Source organism: Caretta caretta, chromosome 23 (assembly GCF_965140235.1).
Source record: "Caretta caretta isolate rCarCar2 chromosome 23, rCarCar1.hap1, whole genome shotgun sequence".
Classification (NCBI taxonomy): domain Eukaryota; kingdom Metazoa; phylum Chordata; order Testudines; family Cheloniidae; genus Caretta; species Caretta caretta.
The window spans coordinates 14,853,484-14,880,866 of NC_134228.1; the positions used below are offsets into that span (position 1 = coordinate 14,853,484).

A 27,383-nucleotide genomic window follows, 5' to 3' on the forward strand; every position below is an offset into this window, starting at 1 on the left:
CCCCCATCGCTTGTCCCGGCCCCGCCCCCCCCAGTCCCCGGGGTGCTGGGAGGTAACATCGACCCTGTAACACCTGCCCTTGGCCACCTGCAGCTCCCCCCCCCGCACCCGACCCCCCCATAGCTCTGTCCCTGCCCCCGCCCTCGCCCCCATTCCCACCCACAGCCCCCGCGAGTCCAAAGCCTCGCCTACAAACACCAGGGACTCGGGGGGTCTCTCCCCTGCTCTGGGAGGGGAGTGGGGTCTAATGGTTAGAGCGGGGGGGGGTCAGGAGCCAGGACTCCTGGGTTCTCTCCTGTCTCCGGGAGGGGAGTGGGGTCCAGTGGTTGCAGGGGGGCTGGGAGTCAGGGCTCCTTGTATTTCTGGCTGGTGGGTGATTAGTTCTGACCTGGCCTGTGCGCATGAAATGAGTTTACTGGATCTCAGCCCCATTCCTCCCAGGGAGGGTGACTTTGGGGGGGTTGCTGGGACATAGAACCCAGGCATCCGGGGCTCAGCCTCTGGGCCTGTTGTTCCCCCCAAACTGCGACACAGGCCTTTCCCTCCCCGCCCCCGGCTCTGTAGAGCCTGCCCTTATCTGTGGGCCTGGGTGGCTCCGTTATGGGGTGGGGCTGGCGAGCAGGGGCCCGGGCAGCCCTTGCTGGGGGTGCGTCAGGCAGTGCTGGTTGTTCGTCCTCAGTGCAGGACAACAGGTAATGGGGGTCAGCCGGGGAGGCACAGGGGGCCAGTGGGGGGGGGGGAGCATGGGGGGATGGTTAGGGGATGCAGGGGGCTGCTGGGGGACTCATCTGCGGGGCTGGTTAGGGGGAAGGGGCAGCTGAGGAGGACACACCTGGAGGGATGGGGGGAGCAGGGCATAATCTAAGGGGGGGCTCAGTTGGTAGAAGTGATTAATCCTGGAGGGGTTTGGGGGGTGTTTCTACTGGGGGGGCTCAGCCAGCTGGGGGCCATCAGCAACCCGGTGACACCAATAACTCAGCCCCATGGCTTGTTAGGGGGCCCTGCCCCTTGAAGGGGCACTGGCTCTGATCTGGCCCCACAGCGGGGGGGGGGGGGGGGGGTTGAGTCCTGAGGGGCAGGGAATGGGGCCTGGGCGGTGCTGCGCCCATAAAATCCCCTAGGCATTTGGGGCATCATTCTTCTAGGGCCTCCCCTCTGCTCCCCGTCCATCCGTGCTCCCCCCCGCAACCCTCTCCCCACAGCTGCATTGGGTGGGCCCCCCCCATGGCTCTTATCAGCCTCCAGCAGACACGGCCCCGCCCTGCTGCTGGGGAGAGATGGCCAAGTGAAAGGGGTGGAACCCAGGCTCCCAGCAACCTCCCCCCCACTCTAACCACTAGACCCTGCTCCCCTCCCAGAGCCTGGGACAGAACCCAGGAGTCCTGGCTCCCAGCCCCGCCGACTTTCACACAACCTCGGCTCCATAAAGACCGACAGGACATGGGACGGAGACGGGTCCCATCCACCCACCTCCGCCCACCCTCCAATCCCGCTTGGTGGATGGGCCCTTCCAATGCTCCCACTCAACCTGTCCCCCTATTGTTACTCCTCTGGGATGGGGGGGGTGAGTCATTCGGAGGGGGGGTCTCCATGGGGGCACTGGTGTGCTGGAAGGCGTCGATTTCTGCCCACCTTGATCTATCAACAGACAGGTGCTTACCGGTGTGGCTGTACTGAACCAAGGTGCCCCCCCCCGTTTCCATTTTCAGATTTGCCCCTCCCCCCCAAAAAAAATCCTGGAGGGGCAAATTTGGCCAATAGGCCAATCACATGCTTCAGGGCTCCCGAGGGTCAGGAAGGAAATTCTCCACCTCCGCCATACCCCTCCAGGCACAACTGGCCAGATGTATCTGCGTGTTCTCTCCTCCCCCGAAGAGCTGGGGGGGTGGGGATGTGCCGTGCTGCAGGGCGGGGGTCCCGGACGCCTGAGTTCCTCACGCCCTTTCTTTCTCCTCGGCAGCACCACAATCCGGCATGATGGCTTCCTTCCTCCAGCGCTGCCCCTTCCTGACCCGGGACCCCAGCGTCTTCTTGGTCAAAGCTCGCCCCCTGCTGGTGAGCAGCGCCCAGCGATGTCCCATCATGGTGGCTCGGACCCTGATGGGCTCCTCCCCAGACCTGCAGAGGGGGATGGACAACCCCATCCTACTTGGTGAGCAGTGGTGGGGCTGGGAGCCAGGACACCTGGGTTCGCTCCCCGTCTCTGGGAGGGGAGCGGGGTCTAGTGGTTAGAGCGGGGTGGGTGTGGGGGGGTGCTGGGAGCCAGGACTCCTGGGTTCCATCCCTTTCACTTGGCTGTCTCTCCCCAGCAGCAGGATCTGTCCCCCAGGAGTCAGGGTCCCCAGAAGCAGCCTCCAGCCCTTCCCAGACCCACTGCCCCTTCATGGAGTCGGAGGTGCGGGGCGGACGGAGCCGGATCGTTCAGCGCGCTGGGCCAGAGGTGCAGGAGGATGTGAAGGTCTACAAGGCAGGTGAGGACTGCTCTGACCAGGAGGCCAGGCTCCCAGCCCCTCCCCTGCTCTAACCACTAGACCCCACTCCTCTCCCAGAGCCAGGGAGAGAATCCAGGAGTCCTGGCTCCCAGCCCCACACACTCTAACCCACTCGCCCCCCATCTCTGTGCCCCTCCAGACCCTCTCAGCTCTTTGCTCCGCGAGGTCCAGTCCAGCCTCCGGAAGAAATTTCTGGGCCATGAGGGGCCGGGGCCCGACGCCCGGCTCCTCCCCACCCACCTGCTCCAGGACAACATGCCAGGTGAGGCCTGATACCGGGTTAGATGGGCCCGTGGGTCTGAGGGGAGCCATCGGGTCGGACGGAGGAGACGCCTGGCGGGGATACGGAGAGGGGATGGACAACAGTGGTTTGACTGTGGGGTGCTCTTCTGGGGGGGCCCTTCCTTCCCAGCTAGCCATAACCAGGTCTTGTGAGCCTCACCTGTCTTCCCCCTTGGCTTATATAGCCCTAGAGTGGGTGTGTGTGGGGGAACTGGGGGGGCTCCTTCCACCCAATCAGCTCCCTCAGCAATTAGCCTGCTTGGTTAATTGACCTCCTCTGCCAGCGGCCTTTCAACCCGGGCTCAGTCCAGATCAGCAGGCGGGGAGCCAAGGGCATCCGGCTCATGGAATGACCGCCCCCTCCTCCACTGGGGCCCCCCCAACATTCAACTCAGCCTCCACCCTGGACCCCCCCTCGGTGAGATTCATAGACACCCCCCAGGCCAGAAGTGACCCCCCCCCGTATAGCGCAGGCCAGAGAACACCCCCCCACCCCCACAATAATAATTCCTGGAGCAGATCCCTTCGGAAAAACGGCCCAGATTGACTTAAGAAATCAAACCTGCGACCCCAGTGAAGGTTTAGGGACACCCGGAGCATGGAGTTGCCTCCCTGCCCCTCCTGGCTACCAGCCATTGCTGGATCTAGCCTCCAGGAACTTCTCTGAACCCAGTTATAGTTCCGGCCTTCACAACATCCTGCGGCAGGGAGTTCCGCAGGTCGGCTTGCGCCGCGGCCTTGTGTTTGTGTGAAACCAGCCGCCTCTTGAATTTGTGGGGGGATCCCTGGCCCTTGTGTTAGGGGAAGGGGTGAATGACGCCCCCCAGTTCCCTCTCTCTGCACCAGTCCTGAATACAGAGCCCGCGCTCACCTCCCGCCTCCGTGGGCTCTTTTCCGAGCTGAACTTTTCAGTCTCCTACGGTGGCTCCTCCAGCCCCTGGGTCGGTTTCCTTGCCCGTCTCTGCACCGTTCCCAATTCGAACAGAGCTCTCTGGAGCCGGGGCGCCCAGCGGGCCAGGGCTGGGGGGCCCGGGGATATTCCCTGGCTGATTCCCCAGCCCTGTCCTAGACGCCAAGGTCTCCTGTGGGAGCGGGAGCCGTGGATTCAGGACCCCGCCCTTCGCCACTGCGCAGCCCCCCCCCCCCCGCTTGCCCCACAACTCTGTGACCCCTCCCTCACGCCCCCACTCTGCAGGCCTCCCCTTTCGCCCCACAGCTCTGGAGGGGGGGATACCGCTGTGTCGGGGGGGGGTCTCTCTCTGACCCTGCTCCCCCCTGCAGGCTCCGGGACCTTCTCCTACGATTCCTTCCTGGAGGGGCGGCTGGAGGCCAAGCACCGGGATCACACCTACCGCGTCTTCAAGACGGTGACGCGCCGGGCGGACGCCTTCCCCTTCGCCCGGGCGGCCGCGGGCCCCGAGGTCTCAGTCTGGTGCAGCAACGACTACCTGGGCATGAGCCGCCACCCGCGGGTGCTGCAGGCTGCCATGTGAGAGGGTGCCCCTCATTCCCGACCCGCAGCCCCTGCTCCCCCAGCCCTGCCAGTGCCCCTCACTCCCGACCCGCAGCCCCTGCCCCCCCCAGCCCTGCCGGTGCCCCTCACTCCCGACCCGCAGCCCCTGCCCCCCAGCCCTGCCGGTGCCCCTCACTCCCGACCCTCAGCCCCCTGCTTGCCTGGCCCTGGGCTCCCCCCAGCCCTGCTGGTGCCCCTCACTCCCGACCCGCAGCCCCTGCCCCCCAGCCCTGCTGGTGCCCCTCACTCCCGACCCGCAGCCCCTGCCCCCCAGCCCTGCCGGTGCCCCTCACTCCCGACCCACAGCCCCCTGCTAGCCTGGCCCTGGGCTCCCCCCAGCCCTGCCGGTGCCCCTCATTCCCGACCCGCAGCCCCTGTCCCCCCAGCCCTGCCGGTGCCCCTCACTCCCGACCCGCAGCCCCTGCCCCCCAGCCCTGCCGGTGCCCCTCACTCCCGACCCGCAGCCCCTGCCCCCCAGCCCTGCCGGTGCCCCTCACTCCCGACCCGCAGCCCCTGTTAGCCCAGCCCTGCCCCCCCCCCCCAGCGCTGCCGGTGCCCCTCACTCCCGACCCGCAGCCCGTGCCCCCCCAGCCCCGCCGGTGCCCCTCAGTCCTGACCCACAGCCCCCTGCTAGCCTGGCCCTGGGCTCCCGCCAGCCCTGCCGGTGCCCCTCACTCCCGACCCGCAGCCCCTGCCCCCCAGCCCTGCCGGTGCCCCTCACTCCTGACCCGCAGCCCCTGCCCCCCAGCCCTGCCGGTGCCCCTCACTCCCGACCCGCAGCCCCTACCCCCCAGCCCTGCCGGTGCCCCTCATTCCCGACCCGCAGCCCCTGCCCCCCAGCCCTGCCGGTGCCCCTCACTCCCGACCCGCAGCCCCTGCCCCCCAGCCCTGCCGGTGCCCCTCACTCCCGACCCGCAGCCCCTGCTCCCCCAGCCCTGCCGGTGCCCCTCACTCCCGACCCGCAGCCCCTGCCCCCCCCAGCCCTGCCGGTGCCCCTCACTCTCGACCCGCAGCCCCTGCCCCCCAGCCCTGCCGGTGCCCCTCACTCCCGACCCGCAGCCCCTACCCCCCAGCCCTGCCGGTGCCCCTCACTCCCGACCCGCAGCCCCTGCCCCCCAGCCCTGCCGGTGCCCCTCACTCCCGACCCGCAGCCCCTGCCCCCCAGCCCTGCCGGTGCCCCTCACTCCCGACCCGCAGCCCCTGCCCCCCAGCCCTGCCGGTGCCCCTCACTCCCGACCCGCAGCCCCTGCCCCCCCAGCCCTGCCGGTGCCCCTCACTCCCGACCCGCAGCCCCTGCCCCCCCAGCCCTGCCGGTGCCCCTCACTCCCGACCCGCAGCCCCTGCCCCCCCAGCCCTGCCGGTGCCCCTCACTCCCGACCCTCAGCCCCCCTGCTTGCCTGGCCCTGGGCTCCCCCCAGCCCTGCCGGTGCCCCTCACTCCCGACCCGCAGCCCCTGCCCCCCAGCCCTGCCGGTGCCCCTCACTCCCGACCCGCAGCCCCTGCCCCCCAGCCCTGCCGGTGCCCCTCACTCCCGACCCGCAGCCCCTGCTCCCCCAGCCCTGCCGGTGCCCCTCACTCCCGACCCACAGCCCCTGCCCCCCAGCCCTGCCGGTGCCCCTCACTCCCGACCCGCAGCCCCTGCCCCCCCAGCCCTGCCGGTGCCCCTCACTCCCGACCCGCAGCCCCTGCCCCCCCAGCCCTGCCGGTGCCCCTCACTCCCGACCCGCAGCCCCTGCCCCCCCAGCCCTGCCGGTGCCCCTCACTCCCGACCCTCAGCCCCCTGCTTGCCTGGCCCTGGGCTCCCCCCAGCCCTGCCGGTGCCCCTCATTCCCGACCCGCAGCCCCTGCCCCCCAGCCCTGCCGGTGCCCCTCACTCCCGACCCGCAGCCCCTGCCCCCCAGCCCTGCCGGTGCCCCTCACTCCCGACCCGCAGCCCCTGTTAGCCCAGCCCTGCCCCCCCCCCCCCCCCAGCGCTGCCGGTGCCCCTCACTCCCGACCCGCAGCCCGTGCCCCCCCAGCCCCGCCGGTGCCCCTCAGTCCTGACCCACAGCCCCCTGCTAGCCTGGCCCTGGGCTCCCGCCAGCCCTGCCGGTGCCCCTCACTCCCGACCCGCAGCCCCTGCCCCCCAGCCCTGCCGGTGCCCCTCACTCTCGACCCGCAGCCGCTGTTAGCCCAGCCCTGGCCCCCCACAGCGCTGCCGGTGCCCCTCACTCCCGACCTGCAGCCCCTGCTAGCCCAGCCCTGTATGCTGACCCATCTCTCCCCTTTAGGGACGCCCTGCAGCATCATGGCTTGGGGGCTGGGGGCACCAGGAACATCTCGGGCACCAGCCAGTACCACGTGGACCTGGAGCGGGAGCTGGCCCAGCTCCATCGCAAAGACGCTGCCTTGTTATTCTCCTCCTGCTACGTTGCCAACGACTCTACCCTCTTCACCCTGGCCAGGATGATGCCCGGTAACCGGACGCCTGGGTTCTCTCCCTGGCTTTGGGAGGGGAATGGGGTCTAGTGGTTACAGTGGGGGGGTGGGGCTGGGAGCCTGGACTCCTGGGTTCTCTCCCTGGCTTTGGGAGGGGAATGGGGTCTAGTGGTTACAGTGGGGGGGTGGGGCTGGGAGCCTGGACTCCTGGGTTCTCTCCCTGGCTTTGGGAGGGGAATGGGGTCTAGTGGTTACAGTGGGGGGGTGGGGCTGGGAGCCTGGACTCCTGGGTTCTCTCCCTGGCTTTGGGAGGGGAGTGGAGTCTGGGGTTTAGCACGGGGGTGGGCGGGGAGCCAGGATGCCTGGGTTCATTTCCCAGCTCTGGGAGGGGACCAGGACGCCTGGGTTCTGGTCACAGCACTAACCCACCCCCCTCTAGGCTGTGAGATCTTCTCAGACGCGGGGAATCACGCCTCCATGATCCAGGGCATCCGCAACAGCGGGGTCCCCAAGCACGTCTTCCGGCACAACGACCCCCAGCACCTGGCCCAGCTTCTGGGCCACAGCCCCCCCGGCATCCCCAAGATTGTGGCCTTCGAGACCGTGCACTCCATGGACGGTAGGGAATCCCTGCCCTGCCCCCCCACGGTCCCACCCCTCCCCCCACATCCCAGGGACACCCCCCACAACTGCTCCCTCTCCCCCCGCAGGTGGGATCTGCCCCCTGGAGGAGCTGTGTGACGTGGCCCACGCACACGGCGCCCTCACCTTCGTGGACGAGGTTCACGCTGTGGGGCTGTACGGCGCCCATGGGGCAGGCATCGGGGAGCGTGACGGGGTGCTGGGCAAGGTCGACATCGTCTCCGGCACCCTGGGTGAGTCGGCAGGGGGGCGGGCGCTGGGGGGCTGGGCAGGAGGGCACTCTCCCTTGGCAGTCAGTGCTGGGCACTGGGGGGCGCTGTGGGGCAGGGAGCAGGGCAGAGGGCAGTGTCCCCTGACAGGCAGGGCTGGGCACTAGGGGGTGCCATGATGTGGGTGTCTGGGCCGGGGGCACTGGCAGGCAGGGTGGGCATTAACAGGTGCTGTGATGTGGGGGGTTCTCCCCGGAAGGCAGGGCCGGGCACTGAGGGGCTTTGTGATGTGGGGGGCTGGGCAGGGGAGTGCCATGCTGCATGGTGGGGGCTGGGTGCTGTGCGGGGCTGGCCAGGGGACGCTGGCAGGCAGGGCCAGGCACTAGGGGCCGCCGTGATATGGGGGGCTGGGTGGGGGGGCTCTCCCCGGCAGGCAGGGCGGGCACCCAGGGGCGCTGTGGGGTGGGGGTTTGGGCAGGGGGCTGGGCAGAGGGCATTGTCCCCGGGCAGGCAGGGCGGGCACTCGGGGGCTCTGTGATTTGCGGGGCTGGGCCGGGGGCTCTGAGGGGTGCCGTGCTGTGGGGCGGGGACCTGGCCAGGGGGCACCGTCTCACCCCACTCCCCCCCGCCCCCAGGGAAGGCCTTCGGCTGCGTGGGGGGGTACATCGCCAGCACGGCCGCCCTGGTGGACACGGTTCGCTCCTACGCGGCCGGCTTCATCTTCACCACCTCGCTGCCCCCGCCGGTGCTGGCGGGCGCCCTGGCCTCGCTGCGGGTGCTGGCGGGGCCCGAGGGCCGGGGGCTGCGCCGGGCCCACCAGCGCAACGTCAAGCACCTGCGGCAGCTGCTGATGGACGCCGGGCTGCCCGTCGTCAACTGCCCCAGCCACATCATCCCCATCCGGGTACGGCTGGACGCCTGGGTCCTCGGGGACGGGGGTTGGGTTGAGCAGGGACGTGCTGGGAGCCAGGACGCCTGGGTTCTCTCCCCAGCTCTGGGAGGGGAGCAGGGTCTAGTGGTTAGAGCTGGGGGGGGCGGGGAGCCAGGACTCCTGGGTTCTCTCCCTGGCTCTGGGAGGAGAGCAGGGTCTAGTGGTTAGAGCTGGGGGGGGGCGGGGAGCCAGGACTCCTGGGTTCTCTCCCTGGCTCTGGGAGGAGAGCAGGGTCTAGCGGTTAGAGCGGGGGGGGGGGGGCAGGGAGCCGGCACACCAGGAGGGGAGCGGGGCCTAGTGTGTTGGAGGTGTGTGTGTGGGGTGTGGGAGGGAGGGGCTGTTTCCCCGACTCCTGGGTCCCACCCTTGTCTCTCCGGCTCCCCCCGCAGGTGGGCGACGCGGCCCTGAACTCCCGGCTCTGCGACCTTCTCCTGTCCCAGCATGGCATCTATGTCCAGGCCATCAACTACCCCACGGTGCCCCGGGGCGAGGAGCTGCTGCGCCTGGCGCCCTCCCCCCACCACACGCCCCCCATGATGGACTACTTCGTGGGTGAGGGCAGTGGGCTGGGAGCAGGGGATGGGCCAGCTGGAGCTGGGGGGGTCAAACGGGAGGGAGGTGGGGGCTGGGAGGGGCCATATGGGGGGGCAGTAGGTGAGGGATGGAGGTCCCATGGGGGAGGGGAGATTAGGGGCAGCCGGGGGGGGCTGGGGTCAGAGGTCAGGGTCCCGTGCCAGTCCCCTCCTACCGCTGGTGCAGTGAGGGGATGGACGGGTACCTGGGGGGGGCACAGAGGTCTCACCCCATCTCTCCCCCCCCAGAGCGGCTTGTGCAGGGCTGGCATGCCGTGGGGCTCCCCCTGCAGCCCCCCGCGTCCTCCGCCTGCCACTTCTGCCAGCGGCCTCTGCACTTCGCCCTCATGAGTGAGTGGGAGCGGGATTCCTTCGGCAGCCTGGGGGCCCAGTGCGTCACCAGCAGCGCGTGAGCCCGGACGGACCCCCCCCACGCGGGACAGACCCCGGGGCGCGACCTGGCCAGGGCTCAAAATAAAGCACCTCAGCTTGTGTCCGTGTCCCTGACTGCGTGGAACCCAGGCGTCCGGGCACCCATCTCCGCCACTGCTCCTCTCCCAAAGCCGGGAAAAGAACCCCGGCGTCCGGGCTCCCAGCCCTGCCCCCGCTGTCACCCATGGAATCCTGGGCCGGCTCTTCCCCCGCCATGTGGGTCCCTGGGCGCCCTGCCTGGTGGGGGGGCTGGGGGAGCGGGGCTAGCCCGGGTGCTCCAGCCTCCCTTGGCTCTGGGCTGGGGGGAGGAGAATGGGGGTGGCACTGGTGTGGGAGTGAAGGCCCGAGGGGGGTGGCCAGTGGGATCTAGCGGCCCCATGTGGCAGGGTGGGGAAGATAATCATGGTTGCACTTGGCCATGGGGCAGCCCCATGGTGCTGGGGGGGGGAGGCTGTGCGTGGGAAGTGTTGGTCCTGGTTAGGTGAAGGGGGGGATGGTGTTTCCCATCTTGCTCGCTCTCTACCCCCCACCTGCTCCAGAGCCAGGCTGCCCCCCCGCCCCCGCTTGCCAATGAAAGCACATTTAGTTGGGGGGGGGCGGCTCAATGAACCACAGCCCCCCCCCGAAGTCTTCAGGCACTCACGGTACCAGCCCCCCCCCCCCCAATCGGCAGCTCGGGGACAGGGGCTCATCAGCGGGGCTGGGAGGATTGGGGGGGGAGGGTTTTTAAAAAATTTTTACATGTTGCAGTTGCTGGCATTAAGTTCTTTTGTGTGTCCCCCCCCCATCCGCTGGGTGTCCCATGGGTGGGGGGTGGCAGAATTCGGGGGCGCGTCCCTCACCCCCCGATTTCCCCTTTAGTGTCCGAGTCGTAGAGGTAAGTGGGGGTTCTACTGTGTCATGAATATCGGGGTCCCCCACCAGCACCTAGACTCACAGATGATGGGGGTGGAAGGGACCCCAGGAGGTTCTAGTCCAACCCCCTGCTCAGAGCAGGACCAGCCCCAACTAAATCATCCCGGCCAGGGCTTGGTCCAGCCAGGCCTTAAACCCTCCAAGGATGGGGATTCCCCCACCGCCCTAGGGAACCCACTCCCGGGCTTCCCCCCCTCCTAGGAAAGCCCCTCCTTGGGAAACCGTGTTTCCTAATATCCCACCTAGACCCCCCCCCCCACTGCAACTCGAGGCCATGGCTCCTTGTTCGGCCCCCGCTGAGACCAGCCGAGCGCCATCCTCTTGGGGACCCCCCTTCACTGGCTACTGTCAACCCCCCCTTCTCGTCTGCAGACGAGATAACCCCAGCCCCCTCAGCCCTTCCTCGTGACCCTCAGCCATGTGCCCCGGCCCCCTGATCATTTCCGTTGCCCCCCGCTGGACTCTCCGATTTGTCCACATCCCTTCTGTCGTGGGGGGCCCAAAGCTGGACGCAGGACTCCAGACAAGGCCCCCCGAATAGAGGGGAACGATCCCACCCCTCGATCGGCTGGCAACGCTCCTACTAATGCAGCCCCATGTACCCTTAGCCAGCTCGCTTGCCACCCCCCAGATTGGAGCATCCGGCTCCCCCCCCAGCGCGTGGGGCTGGGGGGGGCTCCTGCCTCCCACAGTTGGAAAACAACTTTATTTTCTATAAAACTTTCTTTTTGGGCAAAGAAGAAAAAAAGCCCAAGGGGGGGACGGTTCCGTGATCCTCCCTCCAGCGGACTGTGCCCCCCCAGGTGGGGGGGCTCCCTGCTCACGGAGGGGGGCACAAGTCAGGGTTTAAATGACATGGCAGTAATTAGTCCATTGGGTCTTTTATGGGGGTGACGTTTGCTTCCCCCCCCCTTCTGCCCTCCCAGCAGACATAGCCCGCGGGGGGGGGGGGGGGGGATGTTAAAACCCGTTTGTGGTCACACAATCACAGACATGAAGGTCGCTATCTTAAAACAAAAAAACTTCAAATCCAGACTCCAGCGAGAAACTGCTGAATTGGAATTCATTTGCAAATTGGATACTATTAATTTAGGCTTGAATAGAGACTGGGAGTGGCTAAGTCATTATGCAAGGTAGCCTGTTTCCTCTTGTTTTTTCCTACCCCCCCCCCCAGATGTTCTGGTTTAACTTGGATTTAAACTTGGAGAGTGGTCAGTTTAGATGAGCTATTAGCAGCAGGAGAGTGAGTTTGTGTGTGTATGGGGGTGGGGGGGATGTGAGAAAACCTGGATCTAGGCAGGAAATAGCCCGACTTGACTATGTAAAGAGCTGTCACTTTGGATGGGCTAGCACCAGCAGGAGAGTGAGTTTGTGTGGGGGGGGGGGTGAGAAAACCTGGATTTGTGCTGGAAATGGCCCACCTGTTGATCACTTTAGATAAGCTGTTACCAGCAGGACAGTGGGGTGGGAGGAGGTTTTGTTTCATGGTCTCTGTGTGTATATAAAGTCTGCTGCAGTTTCCACGGGATGCATCCGATGAAGTGAGCTGTGGCTCAGGAAAGCTCACGCTCAAATAAATTGGTTCGTCTCTAAGGTGCCACAAGTCCCTCCTTTTCTTTAGACTCTCAGCGGTGGCCAAGGCAGCCCCCCCGGGTCTTTCGCATTGCACTGGGGGGGAATCAGGTGACTTGGTCACATGACCAGCCCCACAGGTGGGTCCTGATGGGCCTCCTCCGAGCCCCCGCCCCATTAGCTCCTGCCCCCCCTTGCTCTCTGTCTCTGACCCCCCCCCCCCATTGGGGAGGGTCGCCCCAACACGGCAGGGACGGGGGAGGAGCAGCTGGGCGCCGGCCGGACGCCTGGGTTCCGCTCCCCGCCCCCGCTGAGTCCGTCTGGCCAGGGAGCCGAGCCGGGCCGGGCCGGGCCGGCGGACGCTGCTGGAGGCCGGGGCAAGCGCTGGGTGGAGCCATCGGCATCTGGGCCCCCCTCCGCCCCCGAGTGAGTGAGAACCCAGGCGTCCGGGCTCCCCCCGCACCCCAACCCACAAGACGCCACTCCCAGAGAACCCAGGCGTCCGGGCCTTACCCCTGAGCCGCAGGTGTGGGGGGATGGGGAACAGGTATTGGGGGTGGTGAACGGGGCGCGGGGGACTTGGATAGCAAGGGGTGGGTACTGGGGGGGCCTGTGCGGTCGCGGGGAGGGGAAGCAAGAGGGGCCCACGCCCCTGCCGCCCTCCAGGTCTGGGTCTATGTCCTAGTCTTGGGGGGGAGGCCCTTGGGGGCCGGGTGGATTAAAGGCCTGGGGGGGGCGGGAGGAGTGGAGGGCTGAGCAGGGCAGGGGCTGTGGTCCCTGGTGGCTGCCACAAGGTGAGGCGATGCAGAGATGGGGTGGGGGGCTGGGACTCCTGGGTTCTCTCCCGGGCTCTGGGAGGGGAGTTGGGGGGGGAGGGGCTGGCAGCCAGGACTCCTGGGTTCTCTCCCGGGCTCTGGGAGGGGCTGGCAGCCAGGACTCCTGGGTTCTCTCCCCAGCTCTGGGGGGGGGAGTGGGGGGCTAGTGGGTTAGACCAGTGGCCCCTGGGGGTCCATCAACTTCTCTAGAGATTTGCCTGGTTCAGTGGTTCCCAAACTGGTGGCCGTGAAATGCTCGGGGGGGTTCTCAGGGAACCCCCCCCCCCCAACGGGGGACAGACAGAGCTGTCCCTGGGCCCCCCAGCCCGGAGCCCCTGGACTTCCAGAGCCGAGCCGCCCGAAGCCGGCTTCTCTCTCCGAGGCGCTTATTCTGCTGCTTTTAAAACGAAGGAGGCAGCTGGGCTGGTCCTAAAATGAGGCGGCTGAAGAAGAGCGAGTTGGCGCCTCCGTCCGCTGGGTTTTGCCCGGGCGGCTCAAGACCCGAATTCTCTGAGCTGGCGCCTAAATCCCGCCCGGCGCTTGGAGGGGCCGGGGCGCCCTAAACCCGAGGGTCCGTTCCCGAGAGCCCGGCTTTGATCGCCCCTGCTCGGGCCAAGGAGACACGTTCCCGGGGCGGGGGCGGCAGACTGACGGGGGGGGGCAGACTGACGGGGGGGGGGCCCGGGTTGTGACGGGGGGGGGGACAGACTGACGGGGGGGGCCCGGGTTGTTACGGGGGGGGCAGACTGACGGGGGGGCCCCCCCATGTACAGCGCAGCCCTAGGGTGCAAACGTCCCTGGGGGGCGGGGGCCCTTCAGCCCCGAGGCAGGAGAAGTTCTGGGCACAATATTTCGAGCTCCGGCCAGTCCCAGGCCGCCCGCCGGGCAGGGGGGACCCGGGACCCCCCCGCCCCCAGGCTCGGCGGTGGGGAGCCCGCAGAATCGCTGGGCGGGGCGGGGGCCTAGATAAGACCCTCGGACGCCACCTGGCGGCCGCGCTAGTGAACCGCGCCCTCCCGGCAGAAGGGCGCATGCGCGGCTCGTCCGGCCGCCCCATTGGCCGGTCTGCGGCGCGGCGGGCTATAAAGCCGGGCGCGGCCCCCGCGCGGGGAGCGGCGGCTGCTGCTGCATCCGGAGCAGGGGCTGCAGGGAGCGGCCGGGGCCGGGCTGCGGGACCCAGGCGTCCGGGGCTGCTGGTCTGGCTGGGCCCGCGGGCGGACCGGACCGAGCTCTGCCCTGGGCCTGCCTGGCTCTCGCTGCAGCGTCCAAATCGGTGACTAAAGAGACGGTGTGAACACCCTTGGGAGGGCTGAGTCCGCAGGTGTCCCTGTTTGGTTCCTGCCTCCCAGGCTCCCAGCCCCCTGTGAGCAGCGTAGCGGCCGCCATCGGGATTCTCAGAGTGTCCTTGTTGAACCTCCTCCGATTTCTTTTAGAATCATAGAATATCAGGGGTGGAAGGGACCTCAGCTAAGCCAGAGGGTGCTACCCTTCAGCCCAGGCGACAGGGTGTCGGCCATTCTCTGTGTCCAGACCCCTGCACACACCTGCCCTCCAGGGCTCATTATACCCAGTGACCTGGGGAAGTTCGAAGCCACCAACGTTCCCATGTTACACCAGGTCCTTCCAGTTTCACGCCCTCCCTTAGGTTGGGGGCGGTCGATAGCACTCGCAGGCCGCATGTGGGAAGGTTTCCACTTGGTTATAAGAAAAGGACTTTGTATACACACAGAGACCATGGAACAATACCTCCTCCCACCCCACTCTCCTGCTGGTAATAGCTTATCTAAAGTGATCATCATCGAATACAGACTAAGTGTGTATATAAAGTCTGCTGCAGTTTCCAGGGTATGCATCTGATAGACGTGAGCTGTAGCTCACGCTCGAATAGTCTCTTCCTAGATAAATTTACAGTGTTTCCACACCCTCAGTAGGTAACACAATAGACCCTAACTGGATGTGACCTAGTTAAAGAGACAAGTCCCAGCACATTGACAGAGCCTTCAGCACACCAGATCTGCTCCCCATGAAGCCAGTCAGGGAGCATTCAGCATCCTCTGCCCCTCCATGCACTTCCCCAGCAAGTCCGCTCAGGCAGGGTCCTGCCCCCCAACTCCACAGTCAGCTTTCACCTTGACCTTACAAGGGGGGGGGGACCCTGCACCTGCCCTCTAGGGCTCTGCAATGATCATACACCCTTACCCCACCACCTAGATACTTTAGAACTGCATAGGGGAAACTGAGGCACCCCCACAATATTCGGAGGAAACATTAAGAACAGTCCCACTTCATCACACAGGCCAACGCTCAAATCACTGAGCTATCCGTCCCCCCCCCCAATCCTCTCATGAGTGTCAAAAAGGGAAGAAGACAGTGGACATAGAATATCAGGGTTGGAAGGGACCTCGCAGGAAGGAGACACCTGATGAGGTTCAACAAGGATAAGTGGGAAGAGAAGATGAAGGGGGGGGGTGAGCAGGGCTAATCCCCAATTTTTGCCCCAGATTCCTAAATGGCCCGCTCAAGGATTGAACTCACAACCCTGGGTTTAGCAGGCCAACGCTCAAACCACTGAGCTATGCCCCCCCCCCCATCCTCTCATGAGTGTCTGCTAGCAATGCCCCTACTTAGTCCAGTGCAAGCCACTGGACATAGAATATCAGGGTTGGAAGAGACCTCGCAGCTAGGGCGGAAGGAGATTCTGAACGCCCCCCTTCATCTTCTCTTCCCACTTATCCTTGTTGAACCTCATCAGGTGTCTCCTTCCTGCGAGGTCTCTTCCAACCCTGATATTCTATGTCCAGTGGCTTGCACTAGCCTAATACTGATGAGGTTCCTGAACTGAGAAGGCCAATGGCATTTTGGACTAAGTAGGGGCATTGCTAGCAGACACTCATGAGAGGATTGGGGGGGGGGGGGGGGGGGGGGCATAGCTCAGTGGTTTGAGCGTTGGCCTGCTAAACCCAGGGTTGTGAGTTCAATCCTTGAGCGGGCCATTTAGGAATCTGGGGCAAAAATTGGGGATTAGCCCTGCTTTGAGCAGGGAGTTGGACTAATGACCTCCCGGATAAGGTTCAACAAGGGCAACCCAAGAAGGCCATGCCTGGGATGAAACCCTGATATTCAAGCAGGCACCTTTGCAGGGGAAGGGCCCCAGCCATCAGTGCCCCAGAAGAGCTGGGGAGAGAACCCTGGCTTCCCCCACAAACAATGACACCAACCCAGTGTCTTTCATCTTCTTTATTTATAAAAATAGACGGAGTTTCCCCTTCTGTACATGCCCAGGCTCCCAGGTTCCTATGCACGGGGTGGTGGTGTGGTGTGTGGAATTCCTACAGGAATGATTTGAGGGAGGAAAAAAACACACAACCCCCCCCCCCCTCACGAGCGCCCCTTGCTGGCCCAGCGGAAGAAGTCGCAGCGGGCGCGGGGGTCGCTGGGGCGCCCAGGGGGCTGGGCGCACACGTAGAAACGCCGCCCACGGTTGGGGCCGGGTTTGCGGACGGTGCGCAGGGCACAGGGCTGCCCATGGGCCGGGCAGCAGGGTGGGGGGGCCGGGCCGGGCAGCACTGCACGCCAGCGGGCTGTGCAGCTGTCCTGGGTGCCTGCTGCCTGCCCCATCATCAGCTCCCTGGGCACCAAGCCATTGCAGGGCTCCCGTTGTCCACCCTGCCCTGGTGCATCATGGGCCATCTCCTGTGTCCTGTGCCCTGGGGCATCCTGGGCTGGCTCTTGTCCGCTCTGCCCCAGTGCATTCGGGGTCGTGCCTGTCCTCAGCTGGCCCTGTGAGGCTCTGAAGTAGCTCAGCAGGTCTCCTTGCCCCCTGGGTGGGCATCTCCCCCTCTGTGTAGAGCACCCCCGCCCCGCCCCGGCCGCCTGACACATCGCGCCCGCTCCCCGCTCCACCCTGACCAAAAAGCGGCTGAGCTTCTGCTGGGTGCCGGCGAATTCAGGCATGTGGCGGGTGCAGAGCGGGGGGCAGCGGCGCGCCGGCAGGAAGGTGGCCGCCAGCTCGGCCAGCACGGGGCAGTGGTCGGAGCCGGGCACCTCGGGCAGGACGCGGGCGTCCCGCAGCTCGGCCAGCGCCAGGGCCCGGTCAGCCAGGACGTAGTCTAGCCGTGTGCCGTAGTTGGTGAGCCGGGCGCCAGTGTCGATGCGCCAACAGGTGAAGGCATAGGGCTGGCTGGGGTGCAGGAGGCGGAAGGTGTCGACGAAGAGCCCCTGCCCGGGGGGCCCGTCTGGCACCCATAGGAACCCATCCAGCCAGCGCCGGCCTGGGTGCTCCTGGAACGCTTCCTGGGGGAAGGAGAGGGGAGAGTCAGTATTCTGGAGAACCCAGGAGTCCTGGCTCCCCACCAACCCCCCCAGATTAGAGGGGGGACCCCCCCTGGGCACTAACCAGGTCCCCGGGCTCGCAGTGGTCGATGGGCCGATGCGATGTGTTAATGTCCCCCAAGATCACAACGTGGCTGGAAGACAAAAAACAGGGCCGGGGGTCAGGGGTCTGGAGGGAGGAGCCCAGGCAGTGAGAGGATGGGGAGGTCTCTAGTCCCAGGAGGGGCTCTGAAGGGTGGTGGTGGAGAGACAAGACCTGGGTGGGGCTATGGGGAGGGGAGGGGCCTGGATCCTCCAGGAGATGTGCGGGTGGCCTGGATCCTCTGGCTTTGAGAGGTGCTTGGGTTTGTGTTGAGGGGGAGGTCAGGGGAGATTGAGGGGAATACGAACCCCGTCTCTCAGCAGCGCCTCGGCCCAGGTAGGGAGGTGTTGTGGATTGGGGGGGGGCAGGGTACCTACCCCCCGTCTCTCAGCAGCGCCTCGGCCCGGCCCTGCAGCAGGCGGTAGAAGGACGCCTGGTAGGCGGCGCGCTCGGGGCGCTGGGGGTCGGCCCGGGGGCAGTACACGTTGATCACTGTCAGAGTGGTCTCCTGCTGTGCTGAGGTGCTGCGGGGGAGTGCAGAAAACACGTGTGCGAGGGGAGGGGGTCAGGCTGGCATCTGCCCCCCCCTGGCCCCAGCATTTGGCAACAACCATCCCCCCTCACCTGGCCCCCTGCCCCTCCCAACCCAGCACTCTGTGGGCACCTGCCCCAGCACAGCTCCTCACCCCACAATCCTCAGGGACAATACCCCGTGGCCCGCAGGGGTCCCCGCGCCCCTCACCGTATGCGGTGGTGGGTGATCACCGCGCGCCCCTCGCTGTCCAGCGCCTTCAGCTCTTGGGGTGTGAAGGCCCCTAGGTCTCCGTAACACCCCACGGCACCGCCCTCCCCAGGCTGGGCCAGGAGCCCAGAGAGCCCCTCCTCCGCTGCCAGCGGGGTGGCACTGTCCTTACAGAAGGTCGCCACACCTGATAGAGGGGAGAGAGAGAACCCAGGAGTCCGGTGCCAGTCCCAGCTCTGGGAGGGCGGGTGTCTAGTGATTGGGGGGGGGGGGGTACTGGAAGCCAGGACGCCTGGGTCCCAAGCCCCCCGGTTACCTGAGTAGCCGCTCCGGGTGCGGCAGAAGCTGAAGTAGGAGTTGTAGCCATCCACCATGGCCAGTGGCTCCTCCAGCAGGTCCCCTGGGGACACGGGGTCACCACAGGGTCAAGCTGGGCTCTGCCCCCCTCTCCCCATCGCTCTGGGGGCAGGTTGGGCCTGTCTGGCCCCTTGTGCACGGTGCCCTTTGACCCCTGACCCCCATCGCTAGCCCTGCCCTTTGTGCTCTACCGCCACCCGCACTTCCCTGGCCATGCCCTTTGACCCCTGCCCTGTGACCCCCCCCCTTCCCCGGCCATGCCCTGTGACCCTCCTTGCCATGCCCTGTGACCCCCCCTTCCCCGGCCATGCCCTGTGACCCTCCTTGCCATGCCCTTTGACCCCTGCCCTGTGACCCCCCCCCTTCCCCGGCCATGCCCTGTGACCCTCCTTGCCATGCCCTGTGACCCCCCCCTTCCCCGGCCATGCCCTGTGACCCCTGCCCTGTGACCCCCCCCTTCCCCCGGCCATGCCCTGTGACCCTCCTTGCCATGCCCTTTGACTCCCTTCCCCACGGGACCTCCCACCCCAAGCCCTGCTCTGCTCCCTTCCCCTGGCTCCGCCCCTGTGACCCCTGACCCCGCTCACGCGTGACGCGGGTCTCCTGCAGGCAGATCACGTCCCCGCCCAGCGCCCCGAGCCCCGCGGGGCCCGGCCCGGCCCGGAGCCCGGCCACGTTCCAGCTCAGCAGCCGCATCCCCCGAGCCCGCCGCGCCGGAGCGCCGCCTCCGTCACTTCCGCCCCGCCCCGCACCACTTCCGCCCCGCCCCGGAAGTGATGGTCTGGGAAGCGGGAGCGGACTAGAAACGCTCCGAGCTCCCTCTTCCGAGCCCCGCCCCCTGCTGCCAGGGCCACGCCCCATGGGGTAGCCCCGCCCCCTCAGGACCACGCCCCTTGCTGGTAACTGAGACTTTATTGGGCTCTCAGGCAGGTTCCTCCCCAATTGCCCCAGGAGGCTCCGCCCCTTTCTCCATCATGCCCCTCCCCCTTCTCTGCTGGCTCCTCCCCTCAGCGCTTCTTCTTCTTGTCCTTGGGGGGGCGGCTCCGGCTGTCGCCCCGGCTCAGGCTGGCGCGGGACAGAGACTTCACCAGCGACAGGATCCGGCTGGGCTTCCTGCCTGCAGCCGGGGCAGAGAAGGGGGCCGGGCGTCAGCCTGCCTGGGGGGCCGGGCGTGTCCCCACCCGGACCCCAGACCGCCCCTTCGCAGAGGGACGCTGGCGGCTCCCGCCGGCACCGCGGACCGGGCTGTGACAAGTCCGGTCGGTGGCGCGGGGGGTGAAGTCCGGCTCCCTGCCTGCCAGGCTCCGCACGGCTCCCGGAAGTGGCCACCGGGTCCTTCCCGGAGCTCGCACCCCCCCACCCTCACCCCAACCCCACCCCAGAGCCCGCACCCCCACCTGGAGCCCTCACACGCCCCCTCCAGCACCCCAACCGCGGGCCCCAGTCCTGCAGGGCCTGAGTGAATGGGGGCGGGACTTCAGAGAAGGGGCGGGGCAGGAGGCGGAGCAAGGTTGTTTGGTTTTCTGCCATTAGAAAGTTGGCAACCCTGGGTGGCAGAGGGATGGGCAGACGGACTGCACGGGGGTCGGGCCGCAGGGGCTAGCTGGGGGACGCAGTGGGGGAGGGCTGGGCTAGGGGGCTGTCACGCAGGGAGAGCAGCTGGGGGACTACTCCGGGTTCCTACTCCGGGTCTGCGATGATTTGCTCCGTGTGGTTCCCCCTCCTCGATCTGCCCGCCTGGAAATGAAACGATGAAACAATGAGACCCTGAGATCCCCCCCACGCCTCCCCCCACCTTCCCCTGATCTCCCAGGCCCTCCATCTCGCCCCCCATGCCTCCCTTCCCCCTGACCTTCCCATCTTCCCCCCCATCCCTCCCCCCCCAACCTCCTCCAACCCTCACAGCTCCATACCCCCGGCACTTCCCATTGCCCCCAACCCGCCGGATCCCAATTTCCTCGGCCCTCCCCCCACCCCCTCACCTGCTGGACTCTTTCTTCTTGCTCAAGGGGCTGCTCCCCTGGCTGCCCTGCAGGCTGCCCTGGTTCCTCTCCTGGGGGGCCGGTGACCCCCCTGGCGACTCAGCCTGGCTCCTGAGCTCCCCTGTGGACCCGCCCCGCTGCGACCCCCTCCCCACGCTGGGCGGCTTGCGGGGCAGCGAGGGGCTGAGGCTGGGGGGGGTCCGGCTGCGCAAGCTCTCTGGGTCATCCCTGGAGGGGCTGGCGGTCCGGAGACTGCGGACGCTCAAGGCATCCAGGCCCTCTTCCTCGGCGGCCAGTGACTCCAGGCTCTGGGGAGGACAACGGGATGGGTTAGAGCTAGGGAACCCAGGAGTCCTGGCTCCCAGCCCCGCCTCCCCGAGCCAGGGAACTCAGAAGTCCTGGCTCCCAGCCGACCTGCTCTAACCACTAGACCCCTAGCCCAGCCCTGGGGGCAGAGCTCACCCCGGTGGTGTCCTGGCTGATGCCTCGAAACAGGGGTTCCCCGAAAGCCCCGGGGTCTCCGGGCAGAGCCTGGCCCCCGTAGCTCCCCTCGGCGGGCGGCCGGAGGAGGTTGACGATCTGCACCCACATGTCGAAGAGCTCGCAGTGGGTGTCGCCCTGGGGGCAGAGCTGCAGGTAGAACGAGCGGCCGCTGGCCAGCTTGAGCCGCAGCTGCCGCATGTCGCTGTCGTGCACTGAGATCTTCACAAACCGCAGCGGGAGCAGCCTGCAGGGACAGGAGGGGGCTGCGGGTCAGGAGTGAGGGGCACCGGCAGAGCTGGGGAGGGGCCCAGGGCCGGGCTAGCAGGGGCTGCGGGTCAGGAGTGAGGGGCACCGGCAGAGCTGGGGAGGGGCCCAGGGCCGGGCTAGCAGGGGCTGCGGGTCAGGAGTGAGGGGCACCAGCAGAGCTGGGGAGGGGCCCAGGGCCGGGCTAGCAGGGGCTGCGGGTCAGGAGTGAGGGGCACCGGCAGAGCTGGGGATGGGCCCAGGGCCGGGCTAGCAGGGGCTGCGGGTCAGGAGTGAGGGGCACCGGCAGAGCTGGGGGGGGGGCCCAGGGCCGGGCTAGCAGGGGCTGCGGGTCGGGAGTGAGGGGCACCGGCAGAGCTGGGGAGGGGCCCAGGGCCGGGCTAGCAGGGGCTGCGGGTCGGGAGTGAGGGGCACCGGCAGAGCTGGGGAGGGGCCCAGGGCCGGGCTAGCAGGGGCTGCGGGTCAGGAGTGAGGAGCACCATTTATGGGGGGGGGGGGTCTCACCTGGTAAGCTCTAGTGCCTTGGCAGGGGGACCCCGGCGGCCCCGGCTCTCCTCGGAGGGGACCACGGGCCGGGCCAGCAGCAGCACGTTGGGCACCAGGAGGGCTGGGCTGGTGCAGGCCACGCCCACCGTGACCACTCGGACACGATTGTGCACGTCCACCACCTCCCCACGCTTGCTGATCTGTGGGTGGGGCGTAGAGGGGCAGGTTAGTGCATCCCCCCTCAGCTGCTTAGCCCCAGCTGTTTGCTGCCCCATAGGCCCGCCCCCAGCTCTGCCCTTCCCCTATAGCCCCGCCCCCAGCTGAGCCCCCACCCCTATAGCCCCGCCCCCAGCTCTGCCCTTCCCCTATAGCCCCGCCCCCAGCTCTGCCCTTCCCCTATAGCCCCGCCCCCAGCGGTGTCCCTGCCCCCTATAGCCCCGCCCCCAGCTGAGTCCCCGCCCCCAACACTGCCCTTCCCCTATAGCCCCGCCCCCAGCTCTGCCCTTCCCCTATAGTCCTGCCCCCAGTTCTGAGCCCCCGCCCCCAACACTGCCCTTCCCCTATAGCCCCGCCCCCAGCTCTGCCCTTCCCCCATAGCCCCGCCCCCAGCTCTGCCCTTCCCCTATAGCCCCGCCCCCAGCTGAGCCCCCGCCCCCAGCTCTGCCCTTCCCCTATAGCCCCGCCCCCAGCTCTGCCCTTCCCCTATAGCCCCGCCCCCAGCTGAGCCCCCGCCCCCAGCTCTGCCCTCCCCCTATAGCCCCGCCCCCAGCTGAGCCCCCACCCCCAGCTCTGCCCTTCCCCTATAGCCCCGCCCCCAGCTGAGCCCCCACCCCCAGCTCTGCCCTTCCCCTATAGCCCCGCCCCCAGTTCTGAGCCCCCGCCCCCAGCTCTGCCCTTCCCCTATAGCCCCGCCCCCAGCTGAGCTCCCGCCCCCAGCTCTGCCCTTCCCCTATAGCCCCGCCCCCAGCTCTGCCCTCCCCCTATAGCCCCGCCCCCAGCTGAGCCCCCACCCCAGCTCTGCCCTTCCCCTATAGCCCCGCCCCCAGCTCTGCCCTTCCCCCATAGCCCCGCCCCCAGCTCTGCCCTCCCCCTATAGCCCCGCCCCCAGCTCTGCCCTCCCCCTATAGCCCCGCCCCCAGCTGAGCCCCCACCCCCAGCTCTGCCCTTCCCCTATAGCCCCGCCCCCAGCTGAGCCCCCACCCCCAGCTCTGCCCTTCCCCTATAGCCCCGCCCCCAGTTCTGAGCCCCCGCCCCCAGCTCTGCCCTTCCCCTATAGCCCCGCCCCCAGTTCTGAGCCCCCGCCCCGTACCTGTATGAAGTCGCTCTCGAATATGGGGGCGTACTGGAAGATCTCGTACTCGCCCGCCCGGAGCTGGCGCTGCAGTGGCCCCATGGCCGTGTTCATCAGCCCTCGCGCCTGGTCGCAATCCGCCGTGTAATACGGCAGGACGAACTCCTCATGCATCTTCCCACCAGCCTAGAATATAGGGGCAGGGAGCCCGGACGCCTGGGTTCTCTCCATGGCTCTGGGAAGGGAGTGGGGTCTAGTGGGCTAGAGCAGGGGGGGCTGGGAGCCTGGACTCCTGGGTTCTGTTTGCAGCCTGGAGAGTGCTGGGCTTTTTGGGTGTAAGCCCCCCCCACCCCAGACCTGCTGGTCCTGCAGCCCCAGGTGCCTCTGCCCCCCCACCCCATTGTGATAGTGGTGGGGGTGACACAGCCGACGTGGGGTGGGGTTGTAGCAGTAGGAAATTTCCCAGCTATCTTGAGACCCCCTCCCAGCTCTGAACCTCTCCCGCAGCTCCAGGCTTTCCCATAGTCCCGCCTCCCGAGGTCCAAGCTCCGCCCCCTAGTTCCATGCCCCGCCCCCTATTGGGGACAGTTCTATCCCTTGGGAGGGACCAGCCCCTTTGGGGTGGGGGGGTCTCTGTAGCCGCTATTTTAGAGGAAGGGGAGCTCACTCCCCCGCCCTGCGTATGGGGCTGCAGCTCACCTCTGCGGCCCCTCTAGGGGGCGCTCGCAGCGACAGCAGCTGGGGGCGGTCTCCAGCTCCCACTGGCCCCACCCCCTTTCCCCCCCTCCCCGTGCCTGGCGAGGGTAAATTATAACGTCACACTCCTCTCTATGACATAATGCGGGGGGAGCAAATCTAGCACATGCCACACCCAAGATGGCGCATCAGTAGCGGCCATTGTGGCAGGGCCACACCCAAGATGGCGCACAGGGGGCGCCCTCCATTATTTCCGACACAATAAATATGGCGTCCTTCTCCCGACTGCACTGAGTACTCATCCGACACATCCAATATGGCGCCCACGCAACAGCCTTTCCAGGCCTCTACCAAGATGGCGCCGGCATTCCAGTGCTCATTCTGCCCCCCCATGCAACAGAGGCTGCGTGATTTAAGTTCCAGCCTGGTTCCCTGCAGAAGGACTGGGGTAAGGGGGAATTAACATCTCCCCCCCCCGCCCCAGCAGTATCTCACCCCTGCACCCAGCTCTTGCCACCCCATGGCCACCCCCCAGCCTGGAGCCAAGATCGCAGAGCTGGGGTTGGAACACCCCAGGGGCTGCAAGTCAGGAGTAAGGGGCACCAACAGGGCTGGGGGTCAGGTACTAACAGAGCAGTAGCCTGGTTATGAGTCCCCCACACCCCAAACACCCCCCCCCCCCCCAGGATCTCTAGCTGCTCCCAGTTCCACAGGCAGGACCAGTTTGTGAAGGAGAACTGCAGGGTCCCACTGCGTGGCTGAGATGACAGGGTAGGGAGGAGGCGTTTAGATTTATTAAGAACTGGGGAAACTTTGGGGAAAGGGCAGCCTGCCCAGGAAGGACGGGCTAGACCTGAACCAGAGTACCAGCACTTAGTTTAAAAACCACTCTGCAACCTTTTTAATGTTAAGGGCTGGGGGGAAGCCAGGAGGTGGAGGGGAGCACGTGTTCTAGCTAGAGCCAGCCCCGAAGGGAGGATTATTAATGGAGATTCTCTATGTTCTAATAAGGGGGAAGAGGATGGAAGAGGATAAAATAAGGGTAAGATCTGATGAGAAACAATCAAAATGACAGGTTTCAGAGTAGCAGCCGTGTTAGTCTGGATCCACAAAAAGAACAGGAGGACGTGTGGCACCTTAGAGACTAACCAATTTATTGGAGCATAAGCTTTAGTGAGCTGCATCCCATGAAGTGAGCTGTAGCTCACAAAAGCTTATGCTCAAATAAATTGGTTAGTCTCTAAGGTGCCACACGTCCTCCTGTTCTTTAATCAAATGAGAGAGTCCCATTCAATTACATCATGTAATGGGAGAGAGCTAAAAAGTGACAAGTTTTTGAAGTGCTTATATACCAATGCTAGAAGTCTAAATAATAAGATAGGTGAACTAGAGTGCCTCGTATTCATTGAGGATATTGATATACTAGGCATCAGAAACTTGGTGGAATGAGGATAATTAATGTACCAGGGTACAAAAATATATCATCAGAATGACAGAACAGGTCGTGCTGGTGAGGGAGTGGTACTATATGTGAAAGAAAGCATAGAATCAAGTGAAGTAAAAATTATAAATGGATCAAGTTGTACTATAGAATCTCTCCATAGTAATTCCATGCTCAAATCCCTACTGCTATATTCTTAGAGACTAACCAATTTATTTGAGCATGAGCTTTCGTGAGCTACAGCTCACTTCATCAGTGTAGCTCACTTCATCACTGTAGCTCACGAAAGCTCATGCTCAAATAAATTGGTTAGTCTCTAAGGTGCCACAAGTCCTCCTTTTCTTTTTGCAAATACAGACTAACACGGCTGTTCCTCTGAAACCTGCTATATTCTTATTATTCATTACCGACCACCTGACCAGGATAGTGACAGTAACTGTGAAACGCTCAGGGAGATTATAGAGACAATAAAAACAAGACACTCAATAATAATGGGGGATTTCAACTATCTGCATATTGACGGGGCACATGTGCCCCCAGAACAGGATGGAGAGATAAAGATTCTTGACACCTTAAATGACGGCTTCTTGGAACAGCTAGTCCAGAGAGGCAATTCTTGATTTAGTCTTTAAGTGGAGCACAGGATCTGGACCAAGAGGTGAATATAACTGGACTGCTTAGTAATAGTGACCAGAATATAATTAAGTGTAACATCCCTGCGAGGGGAAACGACCACTGCAGCCCAACTCTGTAGTATTTAATTTCAGAAAGGGGAACCACCCAAAAACAAGGAGGTCAGTGAAACAGAAATTAAGCAGTATAGCACCAAAAGTGAAATCCCTGCAAGCTTCCTGGAAACTTTTTAAAGACACCATAATAGAGGCTCAACTTAAATGTACACCCCAAATTAAAAAAAAACAATCGCAAGAGAACCAAAAAAGAGCCACCCTCGCTCAAAGTAAAAGCGCAGTGAGGCAAAAAGGCATCTTTAAAAAGTGGAATTTAAATCCTAGTGAGGAAAATAGAAAGAGCCTAAACTCTGGCAAATGAAGTATAAAAATACAATTAGGAGGCCAAAGTAGAATTTGAGGAACAGCCAGCCAAAGACTCAAAAAATAAAACCAAATTTTTTTTAAGTACATCAGAAGTGGGAAGCTGCTAAACAACCAGTGGGGCCACTAGATGATCGAGATGCTAAAGGAGCACTCAAGGACGATAAGGTCTTCGCGGAGAAACTAAATGAAATCTTTGCATCCGTCTTCATGGCTCAGGACGTGAGGGAGATTCCCTAACCTGAGCCGGTCTCATTAGGTGACAGGTCTGAGGAACTGTCCCAGACTGAGGTGTCATTAGAGGTTTGGGAACAAATTGATAAATTAAAACAGCAATAAGCCACCAGAACCAGATGGGATCCCCAAGAGTTCTGAAGGACTCAAATGTGAAATTGCAGGACTGCTAACTGTGGTTTGTAACCTAGCATTTAAATCAGCTTCTGTACCCAATGACCGGAGGGCAGCTAACGTGACACCAATTTTAAAAAGGGCTCCAGAGGCGATCCCAGCAATTACAGGCGGGTAAGCCTGAAACTATAGTAAAGAACAAAATTGTCAGACACAGAGATGAACATAATTTGTTGGGGAAGCGTCAACATGGTTTTAGTAAAGGGAAATCCTGGCTCACCAATCTACTCAAATTCTTTGAGGGGGGTCAACAAGCATGTGGACAAGGGGAAGCCAGTGGATACAGTGTACTTAGATTTTCAGAAAGCCTTGGACAAGGTCCCGCACCAAGGGCTCTTACGCAAAGTCAGCTGCCACGGGATAAGAGGGAAGGTTCTCTCATGGATTGATAACGGGTTAAAAGATAGGAAACAAAGAGTAAAATGATCAGTTTTCAGTATGGGGAGAGGTAAATAGTGGTATCCCCCAGGGGTCTGTATGGGCACCAGTCCTTTTCAATATATTCAGAAATGATCTGGAAAAAAGAGGTAAATAGTGGTATCCCCCAGGGAGGTGGCAAAATTTGCAGAGGATACAAAAGCACTCGAGATAGTTAAGTCCTAGACAGACCACGAAGAGCTACAAAGGGATCTCACAAAACTGGGTGACTGGGCAGCAAAATGGCAGATGGAATTCAATGTTGATAAGTGCAAAGTAATGCACATTGGAAAACATAACCCCCACTACACACATACAATGATGGGGGCTAAATTAGCTGTTACCACTCAAGGAGGAGGAGATCTTGGAGTCATTGTGGAGAGTTCTCTGAAAACATCCACTCAATGTGCAGTGGCCGTCAAAAAAGCGACCAGAGTGTTGGGAATCATTAAGAAAGGGATCAAGAATAAGACAGAAAATATCGTACTGCCTCAATAGAAATCCATGGCACACCCACAACTTGAATAGTGCATGCAGATGTGGTCGCCCCATCTCAA

General features: G+C 64.3%; 2 protein-coding genes across 3 annotated transcripts; one reads left to right on the plus strand and one right to left on the minus strand.

Annotated features, from left to right (window-relative positions):
- The first annotated feature begins 558 nt into the window (after window positions 1-558).
- On the plus strand, window positions 559-9,551 carry ALAS2 (5'-aminolevulinate synthase 2). Of its 2 annotated transcripts, none has more exons than XM_048833050.2 (11): window positions 559-692; window positions 1,961-2,152; window positions 2,313-2,471; window positions 2,632-2,754; window positions 4,056-4,263; window positions 6,558-6,742; window positions 7,145-7,324; window positions 7,416-7,580; window positions 8,192-8,460; window positions 8,877-9,039; window positions 9,309-9,551. In XM_048833050.2, exons 2-11 carry the CDS (start codon window positions 1,975-1,977, stop codon window positions 9,470-9,472), a joined length of 1,794 nt encoding a protein of 597 aa, XP_048689007.2. In that variant the 5' UTR covers window positions 559-692; window positions 1,961-1,974; the 3' UTR covers window positions 9,473-9,551. The 2 variants fall into 2 exon arrangements, with proteins under 2 accessions (XP_048689007.2, XP_048689006.2); XM_048833049.2 differs by having other exon boundaries at window positions 560-692; window positions 2,310-2,471.
- Window positions 9,552-16,015: 6,464 nt separating this feature from the next.
- APEX2 (apurinic/apyrimidinic endodeoxyribonuclease 2) lies at window positions 16,016-23,476 on the minus strand. The gene is made up of 9 exons (XM_048833308.2): window positions 22,831-23,476; window positions 21,540-21,721; window positions 20,751-21,015; window positions 20,289-20,596; window positions 19,991-20,043; window positions 17,950-18,136; window positions 17,585-17,731; window positions 17,190-17,259; window positions 16,016-17,086 (listed from the first exon to the last, which is right to left on the minus strand). Exons 1-9 carry the CDS (start codon window positions 22,984-22,986, stop codon window positions 16,172-16,174), a joined length of 2,283 nt encoding a protein of 760 aa, XP_048689265.2. The 5' UTR covers window positions 22,987-23,476; the 3' UTR covers window positions 16,016-16,171.
- Window positions 23,477-27,383: the final 3,907 nt, after the last annotated feature.

Coding starts and splice junctions, on each gene's coding strand:
- ALAS2 (XM_048833049.2), top strand. CDS start 1,975: ATGATGGCTTCCTTCCTCCAGCGCTGCCCCTTCCTGACCCGGGACCCC. Junction 2,153..2,309: donor GGACAACCCCATCCTACTTG/GTGAGCAGTGGT, acceptor GTCTCTCCCCAG/CAGCAGGATCTGTCCCCCAG. Junction 7,325..7,415: donor GACCGTGCACTCCATGGACG/GTAGGGAATCCC, acceptor CTCCCCCCGCAG/GTGGGATCTGCCCCCTGGAG.
- APEX2 (XM_048833308.2), bottom strand. CDS start 22,986: ATGCATGAGGAGTTCGTCCTGCCGTATTACACGGCGGATTGCGACCAG. Junction 18,137..19,990: donor CAAATCATCGCAGACCCGGA/GTAGGAACCCGG, acceptor CCCCTCTATCAG/GTGTGGCGACCTTCTGTAAG. Junction 17,260..17,584: donor GCGCTGCTGAGAGACGGGGG/GTAGGTACCCTG, acceptor TTTGTCTTCCAG/CCACGTTGTGATCTTGGGGG.